Source organism: Falco rusticolus, chromosome 13 (assembly GCF_015220075.1).
Source record: "Falco rusticolus isolate bFalRus1 chromosome 13, bFalRus1.pri, whole genome shotgun sequence".
In the NCBI taxonomy this organism is placed as follows: domain Eukaryota; kingdom Metazoa; phylum Chordata; class Aves; order Falconiformes; family Falconidae; genus Falco; species Falco rusticolus.
In genome coordinates, this window is record NC_051199.1 from 7,497,230 (window position 1) to 7,512,599 (window position 15,370).

Sequence of the window (15,370 nt, forward strand, 5' to 3'; positions counted from 1 at the left end):
ACAGAAAGAAAAAGGAAAAAGATGTCCATCCGAGTAAACTGTAAGTGAAAACTCATTGATTACCTCCGCCTTCCTGTCTCTGATTTGATTAATCGTTTGCCATCATGCTTTCCGAATCACTTCTGTGTTGGTTTCCCTCTGCCTGAATCCTGCAAGACTTTTCCAGAAGGGCGGCTGTGATGTTGAGACCAACATACTGTAAACAACCACAAGAAGCAGAGCTAATGTTTTCAATACAGCTCAAGGACTAAAATAAACTCATTGCATTAGGCCAGCCTGAGCGATTGTTTTGGTGAGCGCTGCCCAGGCCCGCTGCTGAGCACATCCCCGGGGCTACCTGCGGCGGGCGGCGGCGGCCCCGGGCAGCGGAGCGGGCGGGCGCCGAGCCCCGCCGGGAGGACACCCCCCCCTTCCCCGCCTGCCCGGCGCGGGGCCGCATCCCTGCTGCGGGGCAGATGTGACGCTGCCGCAGAGCTGAGCCCTGCCAAGATGCCCCGCAGACCCGGGGATGGGTTTCTGAGGGGTTGCCCGTAGGTGGATGGAGAAGGCGCAGAGGAGCCGCAGGGGCGGGACCCCCGCCCGAGGCGTGCCTGGGGATGCGCCCGGGGCTCCGCAGCCTGCTCGGGGCTCTCCAGGCAGGTTACCCCGGCCCTGTCCGTCCCTCGCTACAGCGCCTGGCTTTTTCGTCCTCGCAGTATTTTTCCCACCGCCTTCCACTGCCTTAAAAAGCACCACGCCGGCCGGCCGTGCCCGGAGCTGGCCCCCTGCGCTTGAGGCTGGCCGGCCTCCGCTGCGAGCGGGCAGGACCGGACCCCGCGGGGCGGGGTGGGGGCGAGGAAGAGGAGGGGTCCCGGGTCCCCTGTCCCTGCCCGCCGCCCGCCCCGCCGAGCCGCCCTCCGGCAGCGCAGGACCCGCGGCTCGGCCCGGGGTAGGCGGCCGGTCGGGGCCACCGGAGCTCGCAGCGCTGCCGAGCGCCGGGGCACGGCAGCCGGGGAGAGCGGCCGGGAGCCGCGTCCGTCACACACGCAGAGCGGAGATTTTTTAAGTAACAAATGTACTTTTTTATTTTTGAAACAAAAATATCGTTTTCGGCTTAACAATAGCCGGATCTCGCTGAATGAAGCCTTTGCATATTTTCCTGTTTTAATTGGTTGTATAATAAACAGTCCTGACCCCGCACTCTCTTTTCAATGAGTTCAGGGTGAAACGCGGACCATGGGACTGGAAATGACTTTTTTACCACTTAAAACACGGACAAGAATACCAGGAATCAGGCGGTATTAAACAGCCGCACCGGCCGGGACGGGAGGGGGCCGCAAGGTGAGAGCTCTGTGTGTGCCCCCCACCGCCACCCCCGAGTACGGCACTGCCCTGCCCACGGGCACCGGCACCGGCGCCCACTCTCTCCGGGCACGACGAGCGGAGCCGGGATGCCCCGGGGCGCGACCGCTCCCCTGGGGTCTTTCAGCCGGGCGGCGGGCCCCGCGCTCCCGCCGGGCCGCAGGCAGAGGGCAGCCGTGCCATGCCGTGCCGTGCCGTGCCGGTGGGCAGTGCTGCCGGCGCCGAGGGCTCTGCCTCCCTCCAAGCACGGCGGCTGGCAAAGGACCGGAGAGGAAGAAAAACCTACGGCCGCAAAACAGCCCCGCGGGACTGGCACTGCCCCGAGGGCTGGAGCGGCCTGAGGGCGGTGGGAGCCCGCCCAGCCCCGGGGAGCGAACCCTCCCCTTCCCCCGAGGGGCACGGCGGCGAGCTGCGGCCGTGGCCGAGGCGGACAGGCTGCTTCCACGCCCGCTCCGTGCAGGGAGAAAACAGCCCTCGCTCTTCTGCTTTCATCTCTCGCCAGCGTTGCGTAAACCTGGTCCGCTCCGGCAGGGCAGCGGCGGCAGCCCGGGCGGGTCAGCCGCCCCGAACGCCCCTGCCCCGGCTGCGGCCCCCGGCGCTGCCCCGCGGCGGGCGGCGTCCCCGAGGCCGAAGGAGGCTCCGCGCCGCGGGCTGGCCCGGCCAGTGCGTCCCGCTCCACGGAGCGTTCCTCCTGGCGTCATTTATGTAACGGGGAACGGCCTTACACAACGCGCAAACCCAGCTCCGGCCAAGGGACCCGGCGCTCGGCCGCTTGCTTTCGTAAGGGGCAGCCGGGGCTGGGTGCAGGGCGGCACGGGGGCTGGCGGGAGCGGTGGAGAAGGCGCGGCGGCCCGGGGCAAGGCGACGTTGGCTGAGCCGCCGCGGGCACCCCCTGGCCCGGCGCCGTTCGTGCCCACGGGGCTGCCTGCACGTGGGCTCGGTGCAGACACAGCGGCTGCCGCCCCAGCTGCCAGTGTCCCGCGCTGCGGGCCCGATCCTGCACCCCGGCAAGGCTCGCCAAGCGGACCTGGGCGCGGGGGCGCGGCGAGACGAGGCCCTTACGGGAGGCTGGGTCCCTGCGTGCCAACACCTGGGTGTTTATCAGCGCCCAGCGAGGCTCCCGGCGGGCCGGTGCCCGCGGCCCAGGCAAGCACCAGCGGGCAGGGATGCGATGGCCGCCCCGCTTCGCAGCCCGGCGGGACCCGGGCGGGAGGCCTGGTCGCTCCCGACGGGAGCAGAGGTCGCGCTGCTGCCGGCGGTACCCGCACACCGCGGGCAGGCCGGCCCGGGACGGCGGCCGGGCTCCGCTCCTGTTTCCCTTCCCGACAGCGCAGGGCCGGGGGCAGAGCGGGGAGGCGCTGCCGGGGCACGGCCGGGGCTGGAGGCAGCTCGGGGCCCCGTAGGGCCCGGGCGGGGGAGCGGGCTGCACCGGGGCTGCCCGGGCGGTCCTGAGGAGCCAGTGAAGGGAGGGGGCTTCAGCCGTGCCCAGGACACGGTGGCTGCTCAGTAAACCACGCGAGTTTACATTCAGTGCAGCCTCTGTTTATAAAATACAGAAAACGATCGTGAAAACATCCTACAGGAGCGACGGCGGTACCGGCTGGCTCGGGGATGCACGGATGCCGGGACGAACGGTGTCCCCCCACCCTGCCTGCCCGCATCTCCCCCCTGCTGGGCCCAGGTCGCGGAGAGCCGCAGTAGAGAGCCCCCGCTGGGCGAAGGCTGGCCGGGGACCCCGAGGGCACCTTTGCCGGCTTCCAGGATGCCCCACACCCGCGCACCGGGCGCTCCCGGGCCGGGGGGGGGCACGACCCTCGCCGATGCAGGGACTACCGGTGACCGAGCGGCAGTCAGACGCGCGGCTCCCTGCCCTTCTGTATTGACGCGGCCGGGTGCCGGTCACGCACGGCGGGCCCCGGCCCTCCCCCTGCGGCGTCACCGCTCGGAGACCCCGCGGGAACCGGAGCAGCCCCAGGGGCCGCACGGCCCTGCCCGGTCCCGGACTGCCGCCGCCGCCCCCCGCCCCCAGGCACCGCCAGGTATCGCTTCACCCAAGGCCGGCGAGGCCCGGGGCGTTTGCCAAGGCCGCTGCAGCCCGGCCGAGCGATGGCACAGCCCGGGAAGGAGCCCGGTGGACGCTGGCGGGGCTGCGCAGGGCCCGGGACGGCGCTCCCGCCCTCCCATCGCCCCGTGACCCCGGCCGGCGGCGGGAGGGGGTTCCCTGGCGAGCTCGCCGTGGCCCCGACGTACCCCGGAGGAAACATGCGGGACCAGCAGTACCTATCGAGCAGCAACAGGCAGCCCAGGCCCTGACCCTACCGCTCGGGGCGTGAGCGATGCCTCCTCTCCCATCCTGCCCGCGGGCCCGGGCACCCTGAGGCTCCGAGCCCGAGCCCCGCTCCCGCCGCGGCCGGCAGGGCCACGGGCGGCCAAGGTGTGAGTCGAGGCCGTGTGCCATGTGCGCTGGCAGCCCCGGGGCCTCCCGCCGGCCCGCCCCGGCCTTTCGCCTCCCGTTACATCGGTGCTCGTGTAGGGACCAGGCTCGCTCTTCCCTCCCGGTCCCCGCGGCAGACGCTCGGCCCCGCAGCCTCCTCTGCACAGGCGCCCCGCAGCGACCCCGTTTGCCGCAGCCCCCCGTCTCTGCCTGCCCGGGGGCTAAGCCCCTCGGCCGCACCGCTGCTCCCAGCGCCCTCCTGTCCGGGCCAAGGCATGTGGAGCGGGGGCAGGGGGAAAAGCAGGGCATCCAGCCCGCCCCGAAGCCGTGCCGGCCCGGCGGGTGGCCCCGGAGCCCTTCTGCCCTGGCCGTGCCCACCGAGCAGCGCCGCAGCCGAGGGGCAACCGGTCCCCGCGTCCCCCCCCGGGATTTTTGCGAGGGCGCAGGAGGCTGCCGCTTCCTCCCGTGCAGGGAGCCTGCAGAAGGCCCTGGTAGGGAGGGAGAGCCTCAGGCAGCCGGGTAATAGGCCTGTCTGCACTCAGCGCCCGCCGGTCACATCTCCGGTGGGCCCCCGCTGCAGGCCCCCGGTAACGGGATGGGGGGCTCACCCCCGGTACCGGTTTCGGCCCTGACACCCCCTCTCCGGGGGACCAAGCTGCCCGTGCAACCCGGAACAAGTGGGACACCCGCATCCCTGCTCCCGCCTGTGGAACAGCGGGCCTGGCCCGGGCTGCTGTCCAAGGGGACCCGTCACGTCCCGGGCCGGCACCGGGCGGGGGCCACCCGGGCTGCCCCGCTGCTCCGTCCCCTCCTAAGCCCCCGGGCACCCGCGCAGGGGCCGCTGCCTGCAAGCGTGGGCAGGCTGCGAAGCGAGGCCCAGGCCTCGGGAGCGCCGCTGCCGGAGCCACCGACCCGGCTGAGGAAAGCGAGCCCGGCCAGCGGCTCCCGGCACCGGCCGGGGCGCAGAGGGGGGGGGGACCCAGGGCAGCGCGGCCGGGCCGGGCCCGGGCCGACACGGGGCTGCGCGGCATCGCCCGGCGCCGCGGCCCCGAGCAGGCGGGGAAGAAACGAAAGCGGAGCCGGGGTCTGCGGCGGGCACAGCCCCCGGCACTGCCCAGGGGGCTCTGCCTGCCGGCGCCCCGCCGGGCCGGGCCCACGGGCGAGGGGCCGGCGGCTGCCCGCGCCCCGGAGCGGAGTGGCTCCCCGTCCCGCCCGCGGAGGCAACGAAACCGTCCCCGCACCGTGTCGGCGGCCGCCAGGACAGCCCCGGGCCGCCGGCCTCTCCCGCCGGTGCGCGTAACGGAGCCGCTCCGCCGCCCAAGCACACAGCCCGCGTATTCCCCGCGGCGCGGCGGAGCGGAGCGGGCGGGCGGGCGCGGCGGCGGAGAGCGTTGCGAGCCCGGCGGCGGGGCGCGGGGCCGAGCGGGGCCGTGCGGGGAGCAGGCCGGGCAGCGCGGAGCGGCCCCGGCACACGGCGCTCGCCCCGCTCTCCGCCGCCGCTTCGCGACCGCCAGCACGGAGGAGCGGAGAGAAATAAAACGATATGAAAAGAAGGAAAGGCGTTTTATTGGAGACTTTACAATGCTAGAACGTACAAGAAAAGTGCTAGTTCACTCTAGAAAAGTTGGTCCCAAAATGGTACTATGCCACAGCATCTATCAGCTTACATAAACATTTACAAAATCGCTATGAACTGGCCCCTGTATTATAAACGCTATTTTTTTCCACGTTAATCTATGTAAAATTGAAGGATCAAAACTTTTTAAGAAAAAGGTCAAGCATTCAAAAGCAGAACCTACCGGAAAACCCATTTTGGGCCAGGTTTGGGGTCAAAAACCCCGAAGATAGATTAAACTTTCATTATTAATAACAATATGCACACAGAAAAATATTCCAATTTACAGGAAACCGTCTCTATTTTTTTTATAACATCAAAATATTTTTTTAGACCTGTATAAAATTACTTTTAAGACCTCAGAGGACATTGTCTCCTTTAAAAAATATATTTACCACTGCCGAAACGTTTCACGAGTGACCCTGGTGTGTTTTGTTTGTTGGTTTCTAATAACCAGCAACATCGCCCATCTCTGCTGTTACAGCAGTCCTCACACAAGTACTATTTTGACGAAAAGACCCAGCCTGGATGAAGCGCGGTGCTTTGCAGAGCGAGGAGGAAGGAAGAGAAGATGAAGAGGAGGAGGCCGAAGGCACAGGGCGCTGGCTAGGCCCGCCAGCCCCGCACCGCCACGCGTGGAACTGCCTCCGCTATTTACAAGCTCCGCTTCACTCTCCCCGAGGCTGAGCCCCAAAAGATGACGGCCTAATTATAAAGGAGCAGAATTCTGAGGGCTAAACAGCCTATTTTTAACAACGTACCCCCCCACCCCCCAACCCCTCACGAACAAACAGACGAGCAGAGAAACGAACGGTAAATGCGAGCGCGCCCGGAGGCAGCCGGGCCGGCCTCCGCTGCGCCCGGCGGGACCCCCGCTCACACTGCCTTCTCCTCACCGTGGGACGGCTCCGGCACCGACACTACACCCGGAGCAGGGCTGCTCTTCCCCACCGCAACAGTTTGGGCACAGAGGGAGGAAAGTCCGCAGCTAGAGAGGAGGAGACAGACAGGAGGGCGCAGGAGGCGTCGGATCGGAGAGGGGCAGCGGGGCCGGGGCAAGGGCCGCGGCCGGCCGGGGCCTCCCTAGATGTCTATGCGGGAGTGCAGGGCGCTGTGTTTGCTGTCGTGCTCCCAGTAGGAACAGTGCATCATGGACAGCTCGGCGGGCTGGCGAGCGCAGGCGAACTGGAGGCCGGCTCCGTTCGCCGCCGGGGCCGCGGGCGGCGCGGGGCTGGCCGAGCTGAGCTGCTGCGGGTGGTGGGCGTGCGGGTGGTGGTGGTGGTGGCCCATGCCGTTGTAGGAGTTCACCATGCTGGGCAGCGCCATGCTCTGCACCCGCGAGTAGGGGCTGTAGGACGCCGGGCCCGAGAGTCCTTTCACGTTGACGGGGCTGACGTTCCCGCCAGACATCTGGCAGGAGGCGTAGGGCATGGGCGCGGGGGGCTGCGCCAGCGGCCACGAGTTGTTCATGAAGGTGGACTGCAAGTACTTGGGCGGGGAGAGGTAGCCGTAGCTGTCGGGGCTGAAGAGGGTCTTGCCGGGCTGGAAGTGGGTCGGGGGCGGCCGGAAGGGCCGCTTCATCCTCCGTCTCCTGCGGTAGTTGCCCTTCTCGAACATGTCCTCGCAGGCGGGGTCCAGGGTCCAGTAGTTGCCCTTGCGTTCGCCGCCGCCCTCCCGGGGCACCTTGATGAAGCACTCGTTGAGGCTGAGGTTGTGGCGGATGCTGTTCTGCCAGCCCTTCTTGTTCTTCTCGTAGAAAGGGAACTTGCTGATGATGTACTGGTAGATCCCGGACAGCGTGAGCCTCTTCTCCGCGCTCTCCCGGATGGCCATGGCGATCAGGGCCACGTAGGAGTAGGGGGGCTTCTGCGAGGGGTCCGGCTTCTCGGGGCCCTTGTCGGCGCTCATCTCCTCCTTGCCCCGCTCCGGCTCCTTGCTGCCGCTGGTGTCATGAGCTAGCAGTGCCACTGTGTCCTCCTCGCCGTCCGGGTAGCTGCTCATCATGGTGCCCCGCGTCCGCCGCCCCGCCGCCCGGGGCGCGGTGCGGAGTGCTGCCCGGTGCGCGGAGCCCGGTGCTGGCGGCCGTCTCGCCTCGCGCTCGCCGGGACCGGGAGCGGGACCGGGTCCGGGGTCGAAGCCGAAGCCGAGACGGCGAGCGGAGGCGCCTCTCGCGGCGCCGCTGGTCCGTGCAGCGCGGCGGCGGCGGCGTCCCTGCCCCCGCGGGCTCCGCTCTCCTCTGCCGCGGCGGCCGGGCTCTTTTCTGATTTGTATGGGCCCGGCCGAGTTCCGCTTTCGTCAGGAGCCCGCTCCCCTATCGCCGCCGAGCCGCTGGGCACGGCCGAGTTCACCCCGCAGTCACGGCGCCGCGCTCAGCCCCGCGCACACGCGGCCCGACGTGGCCCCGCGGAGCGGCGCGGAACCGCCCCGGCTCGGCCGCGCCGCCGGGGGCGGGGGGGCCGGGGGGGGGCGGCGTCCGGGGGGCGCTGAGCCTCCGTCGCCCGCCCGGGGAGCTCGGCGGGGCCCGCGGCGCTGCGCTGCCCTCCCGCCCCGGCAAGGGGCCGCCTGGAGGCGGTGGGTGCGAGGGGGTGTGCCCGCAGCCGCGCCGCTCGCCCCTGCCCCGCCGGCTGTCATACGTCCAGCCGCACACGCGGTCGCGTTTATATGTCTTGGCCCCGGCCCCGCCAACTGATCGCGCCCGGGGATCACAAGGAGACTGTTGCCGCTCCCGGCAAGTCGGTTCTTGCAGCCCTTATGCGCAGGAGGCAGAGAGCGAAAGGTGTCGGGGCGCTCCCCGTGCCCCCCCGCAAAATGCGCGGCGGCAGCAGCGCGGCGGCAGGGCTGGCAGGCGCCCGAGGGCCGGGCAGGGTGGCGAGGCGGGGGCCGGCACATCGGGCAGCTCTCCCGTTCGCTCCCCTGCGGGGCTCCGGCTTATTTCACGGTTCCTGGAGCAGCATATGTGGCACTGACATTGCCCTGCTTCTTCCCCTTCCCTGCCTTCACGTAGAGCCCCCCCGAGCCGCAGAACGGCAGTCTCAGCCGAGCACCAGAGGTGTCGTGTAATAGAGCAAATCACTGACACGGCGCCGCTCCAGTCGCGGGTGCCGGAGCGGACAGAAGACACTTTGCACTGATTTCTAACGGAGCCTTCGGCCCCATCCCCGGGAGCGGGGCAGCCCGGCCCCGTTTGTTCCCCCCGCCCTCGCCATCAGCCAACGCGGCCGCCGGCAGCCGCAGGAGCCGGGCCGAGTCCCGCAGGGCCGGGGCCACCGGCGCTCCCCCACCGCGGCTCTGCAGTGAGTCTGCTGCTGCCCGTGCGGGCTCCGCACGGACCCGACCTTCCCTCCCCTATTCGGCCACAGTTCGGTGTTTCCCCTCTCGGGCTGCCCAGGAGCGACCCACGGAGGAGCTCACACGGCTGGCGGCGCCCGCAGACCCGCGGGCCGGCAGGTCACGGCCCTCAGGCTCGCTTCTGCCCTTCTCGAACGAGACCCGCCGCGCAGCGCTATTCCCCGCCCCGCGCATTTTGCGTGCTGCATCAGTTTTCGTGACCGGACGCAAGCCTGGAGGGCCAGCAGCTCTCAAGCAGCTTGCCCGGGGCAGCCCGCCTCTCCCGTCGGGGTGCCCCGGGGCTTCGGCACCCCATGCACGGATCTCGGGTTCCTCTGCCTGGCCACGGGCACACGGGTGCCTGCTGCCTTCCCGGGGAGCGGTTGTTTGTGAGTGAAGGTTGTCGAAGATGTAGAAGCGTATTTTAACCGAGAAATATAACAGTCCTTGGGGCAGCTACTATATATTATAGATAGTATTATATTTCTCGGTTAAAACACGCTTCTGCGTCTTCGCCTATAGCCATAGAACGAATCCCTTCCCTCCAATCGGCGGAGAAACGCACCGTCTGAAACCCGGGGTGCATCACTTCGGTGGCAGGAACGAGGCCCCTGTATTTCCACGCACAGCCGCGGAACAGCGCCCGCCGCCCCTCAGCACCCCCCCATCGCACACAAACGAAACCGCGGCGGGTCGGGGCCCGCCGGAGAGACACTGCGCTGCCCGGCGGGCCCCCGGCGTCTCCCCGGCGGCTGGCTGGGCGCGGAGCGGCGGGGCAGCCGGAGCCAGCTGTGCCCCGCCGCGGCGGCGCGCCCGGGGCCGGGGCTGCCGGGCTCCCCCAGGGCCGGGGCCGGCTTCTTTCTGCCGGCCACCCATGCTGCTCTGGGCGCTCCCCCTCGCAGGCATTTCCGCGGCGAGGGCCGGTGCAGGTGTAACAGCACTGCTGCGTGTGTCATCACCTCCGCCAAATGGCAGATTCCTCCCTTTCCACTCCTAATCCGGGCGCGCAGCTCTTTACCAGGGCTCGCTGGCTCGCAGAGGACATTTGGCATCCGAGGGGCTTGTTTGGTTTTTTTTTTTGACAGCCCCACCAAGGGAGATTTCGGATGAACACCGGGGCAGAAGCTCAGCCCAGCGCTGGGAGCGGCGATCGGGCTGAGCGGCGGCAAAGGTGAGCGCGCAGCCCCGTGTGCGGCGACTTGCCTGGGTGACACCGGGGCCGGCAGGCGCTGCCGGGCGCTCCCCCCTCCCCGGCGCTCGCTAAGTCTTTCTTGGGACATTAAAGAACCACCTGAAAACGTAGGAGCACGCCAGTGCAGCCGAGCCTGGGCACTGTCGCTGCAGTTAAGCGGCGAGCCGAGGTGCTGACGGCACTAGGAAATGTGGCAGAGAGGGGAATGCATGTAACAGGGACGGGCAGCGAGCACGGCGGCGCGGCGAGCGCTTCCCCGGCGAAGGGGCGCGGGATGCCGCCACGGCCCCGGGGAGCGGCCCGATCTGCCGGTGCCGGTGCGCCCGGGTGAGCCCGCGCCCCGCCGGCCGCCGCTGCCCAGGCCGGGCCGGGCTCTGACAGCGCCGGGCGCAGGGTGCGCGGAAGGGGCCGGAGCCGCTCCCGGGCCGGGCCTGCAGCCGCCTGCGGGGCAGGGGAGGCAGGAGCGGCGCTGGGAGTGGCGGGGGGTCACGGTGCCGGTGCCCGGACCCCGGCCCGCTGGGGCGAGGGGCAGATCCCACCGCGGGACGCTGAGGCGCGGCGGGGAAGGGCCCTCGCCTTCTTCACACGAGGGCGGAACAGTCCCGGCCCCAAGCCGGTTCCCGGTGCAGGGAAGCCGGGAAGGAGGCGGGCAAAGCGGGACTCAGCCCCGGCCACGCAACCCCGCTAAGAAGCGCCTCGCGAGGGGCTGCGAATCGGGGCTTCGCCCTGCTTCTCCGGTACCGAGCCGGGCCGGGTCGCCCTTCCCAAACAGAGCACGGGACCCTCCGCTGCGGCCCCAAGTCCGGTATTCCGGCTGGGAAGCGGCTGAGACCGTACTGGCGGGTGGCACCGTTGTGCGAAGCGGGGCACGGCAAGCTGCGGGGATCTCTGCCGAGGGCAGCGGTGAGCGCCGCCCCCGCCTTGCGCCGGCGGCCCGGGCAGGGCTTCCCGCGGCGGCCGTGCCCGCAGCTGCCGCGATGTAACACTCGAGTAGCCCGGGTGGATTTTTCCTACTCACCCCCGTGCAGGCAGCAAAGCCGATTTCTACCTGGAAGGTTTGGCGTCGGTTTGTTTGAAAATGTGGCAGGCTTCCTTTCCGCAACACCCCCTCCTTTTTTTTTTTTTTTTTTATGTCTTGGAGAGAAAACGTGTCTCCGGCGGGGAGCGACGGGACGCCCCTGGCTCGGCGCGCCCCGCTCCCGTCCGGCCAGCGCAGCCAAGTCGCCGCCCGCAGGCACCGCGGCCGGGCTCCCTCCTCCCGCACCCAGACCCGGACGGGGACAGGCGACACGGCCCCTCTGTCTGTCCTCCGGCTCCCGCTCCGCTGCGGTGCCGCGCCTCAGCTCCCGCGGGCGGGCGCACGGCTGGTGCCGCGGTGTAGGAGCCACCTTTGGGGACCCTCAGCTCGCAGCGCTGCGGCGTCACCGCTTTAGCGCGCTTTCGCTCGGCTCGCGCAGGGACGGCGCGGACACGGCTCCGCAGGCGGAGGGAGCCGGGCGAGCCCCGTTCCCAGCCCCGTTTTCCCGGCGAGGAGCCGGCCAGGGCCGGGCGCGCTCCGAATGCGGCGCCGCGCCTCGCCGGAGTAGCCGCGACGGGTCCCCGCGCCACCCTTCCAGCTGTTCCTAGCTTCTGCCCTTCCTCTCCTCTTCTTTTCCCAAATACTACTAGTCTTTAGGGTCGGGGAGTATGCGTTACCGTAGCAAACACCGGAGAGTAAGGTTACACGCAAACCCTGCATGCGGGGGTCTGTGTGTGCTGCGCGCCGGCGCTCCGAGACCTAACAACAAGTACTGCGGGACATACAAAATATTCTGGCCTCAATGAAAATTAATCAGACTTTATCTACTAAAAGGCTGGAAGGCAGAGGCATGTCCGTGTGTTAGCTACGGGCGGGAGCGCCGTGTCCCTGCGGGCAGAGCAGCGCGGGGTGCCCCCGGCCCCGCAGCCCCGGCGCCCCCGGCCCGGGCCGCCGCCACGCTCCCTCCCCGCTGCCCTTTTGGTCCCCTCTCGATCCGACACCTGAAGGCAGGGCTCGATCCTGGAGGTGCCGCTCAGCGGCAGGAAAAACAACCTTTGTAACCTCAACACGACCATTGTGTGAGGTGAAACTGCCTTGTCGCTCCCTCCAGAGCCTGAACCCTGGCTTGGAAAAGCTTTCCTTTTCAGAACCTCACCTCCCACTTGGCCTGCAGATCACCTCGCTCATCTAGGGACACCACAAACACACATGATCCTGCTTTCCCGTCTGGTCAGGAATCCCAGCAGCGCAGTCCTGAGCATTTCATAAATGCTCTTTAATTACATTACTTGGCGTGTGACGCCAGAACAAGGCAATATTCACCTGGAAAGTGTCTTCTTCTGCATGAATGAGTCTCATTGTCAAACCCTTGAGCATATATAGGTGCATATATGTTTTGCAGTGGAGAATTTAGTTTCTCGTTTATACTGTAAAGCTAAAAATTCTGGTAGCTTCAGGCTTGTTTTTACAAGCTCCCAGCCGTACAAGGATTTCTGTTTTTACAGGAAAACTAAGCAGTCCATAGACCACGATGGCTGTACATCCATAATGTGAGCTTCATGAGGAACAGAGCAACTTTATTATGATCTGGACTGAAATCCCATTGAATAAAAGCCCATCTAACAGAGCCTGAGGGAAAAGTCACAAAGGGGCTCAATTCTATACCTGCTCCAATGGGAATTTTCGAGGGAAGGTATTAGGATCAGGAGAGTAGATTTCCCCCTTCAGCTGACACTATGAAGATACTTTTCAACTGTTCCATTTCATTCTGAGCCTGTTCCTACTGCCTCAATATCAAAGAAATCTATCTCATGAGAAAAGGCAGCTCCAACCTTTTCCCTCTTGTGTTCTTACTTCTCATCTCTTCTCTACTTAGTTTCTCCTCTGTAGCCCGAGCCAGAGTCTTCACTGCAGTATATTTGTTTATGCTTAGGGGACAGGCCTACAGGAAAACAAACTATATATTTCACTCTACCATTTGGTAGTTCCTCTCTTTCATCTGAAAACACAGCCTGATCCAGGGAAGGTTCTTGAATTCACACAACCGGTTACATGATGAAATGCAAACAGTTTCTTGTGGTATTAAATGGCAGCCCGCAGCAGAGTTCAGGTTGGCTGTTATGGATTCACTGGTTACGTCTCTGCAGGATAATCCTGTGTTACTGCCATCCTGCAGTTAGTGGCCTACAGCAATGCTGCCGAATGCTGCAAATAAAAACAAACAAGCCAGCCTCCTCTTTTTAGACAGAGTAGAAATTATGTCTTTTTAGGAAGCTTGAAGCAAATATCGTTTGTATCAGTCTGACAACTTCCAAAGCAAGCGGCTCTTTCTAGCACGTCAAAATTGATGCTTATTTTTCTACAAAACATGGGTGGGGGAAAAAATAAGGAACAAACCACCTCTGAACCATACAAGTCCACTCATGTCCAGATCACCCTGAAGTTGCAAATTAATAGCATTGTACAACAAAATTAGAGCCAAAGCAGGCTTCTCCTACTGTTGCTACTGAGACACACTGTTTACCAGATCACTTTTAGGTAATAAAAGATCTGCATGCTGGATTAGACTGTTTCAAAAATTTCACTGTTAAAGATCCAAGCAGGGAAAATGGTACAAATTTCAGATTATTTGGGAAAAAAAAAAAAAAAGGTTTCAAGAAAAATTCTTCCAACCAACCTAGGGACATCAAAGATAATTTATTGTCTTCTATTACTTCTCTGGGAACATGGGTCCCAAACTACAGCCATGATTCTCTCTGAACTCATATAATCCACTTAGGTTTGTTTTCATCTAGGATCTAGGACATTACTGCTTTGAGGAAACAATATTTGAAAAGGTTATCCAGGTTACAAGTTGCAACTCCTAAATTTAGGAGACATAGATCCGTCAACATAACATCACATCACTGGAGTGTTAGTGACTGGGAGAAGAGCAATCCCTCACCTGATAAAACTTGATTGACAAAAGCCCTTTTAGAAAGACAGCCGAACTGGCAAAGCTGTTTTAATCGGGAGAGCCTGTACACCAGGCTTGAGGCTGAAGTAAGCTCTAGCAGTTGACACTTAGTTAGCTGCGTCCATACTGGCAGCGCTGTGCTGTGGCAGGACACAGGCATCCTCAAGCTGAATCTTGCGCCAGAGGCTCCCACTCCTACAACAGACCTGGCCAGACAGGGACATGCTTGCACATGTTTGCAGCTACGCCGACTTTGGTTTGAGTGAGCAGCTCACGGTGACTCACTCAGGCCACTGAATTTGGGCAGCAGCTCTGTGTAATCTGAATTCAAGTTTTGTCTTTAGCAGCTTCTTGAGAACTTGTGCAGGGCATGTTCAGTGCTCTCTGTCCACTTCCTGCAGGCTCCTGCAGGGGAGGTGCTGCCCCGGGAGCAAAGCTATACAGATACAGCAACGCACTGTAAGATCCACAGGTTTACTCAGATTTTGCTGTCTGTATAATGGCCATGTAAGTCGTGCTCCTTTTCCATTTCTGAGCATTAGAAGCAGTTGGACTTGGTTAAAACTAAGTAGTCATGTCCCAAGCTCTTCCAGAGGTTGTAGAAGGGGCTAGGTTAGCCAGAAACAGTGTGCTTTTGTTTTAAAATAGACTGTCCACATCTGGAGTTTATGTACATGTTACCTACATAAACAATTTGTGAATAACTCCACATACACACAAGCTTCTCCCCATCTGCTTATTGAACAGAAGCCCTGGCTGAAAGACTCAGAGAATATCCTGCCAGATCCAGAGGGCAGAGTTGAGGGAGGACTACCATGCCCCTAACAAACTGCATCCACCTCCTCTTAAAAACTGGAAGTGTTAGATGCAGCCCACGCTCAGGAGGAATACGTGCCATTGCCACACTGATGTACACGCAGTATGCACAAACTGGAACAGTAAAGCCACTTCTGTTTTCTAAGCTCCCCAGCTGGAACTGGTGCACTTGGGACAATCTACCCCCTCCCAGCACTAGCTGTGCCTCTACTCAATACCTGCTGTGCTTGAAAACCGTTAGAAGCACAAGTCTGTTTCCTTTTAAACGTAACTACTATGTTTCTAAATGATTCTGAGATTGCAACTTATATAACTAGGTCTGTTCTGAGAACAAATCTGTTCTGTTGGATCAAACCACATACCATGTCTAGAGAATGGGGTTAAAAAGTGGTGTGATGGAAGTAATTGTCTTCCTCCTGGAGGAAAAGAGCTAAACTTTGGCTGAAGTCAACTTCAGATTACACACAGTCCCCCCAAAACTTGAATGTATGACTTGAAAGTGTGCAGTCATTGGAGATACAGGTTGTGGTGCCAGTGGAAGGTGGATCTGACCCTCGGACACCTGTTAAGTCCCTGTGTTGTCCCAACCAGCCAGTGGGCTTGGAAGCACAATGCAATAAGATTTCCCTTCCCAGCAAGAACAGAAACCTTGAAGAAGCTGAGTATTTCAG

The 15,370-nt window shown here is 63.7% G+C and overlaps 1 protein-coding gene across 1 annotated transcript; it reads right to left on the reverse strand.

Annotated features, from left to right (window-relative positions):
• Positions 1-5,379: 5,379 nt before the first annotated feature.
• Positions 5,380-7,608, reverse strand: FOXL2 (forkhead box L2). Its single transcript, XM_037407085.1, has one exon. The coding sequence runs from the start codon at positions 7,392-7,394 to the stop codon at positions 6,474-6,476; it is 921 nt and encodes a 306-aa protein (XP_037262982.1). The 5' UTR covers positions 7,395-7,608; the 3' UTR covers positions 5,380-6,473.
• Between the last annotated feature and the right edge of the window lie 7,762 nt (positions 7,609-15,370).

Excerpts from the sequence above, each read along its gene's own strand:
- FOXL2 (XM_037407085.1), bottom strand. The coding sequence starts at position 7,394 with ATGATGAGCAGCTACCCGGACGGCGAGGAGGACACAGTGGCACTGCTA.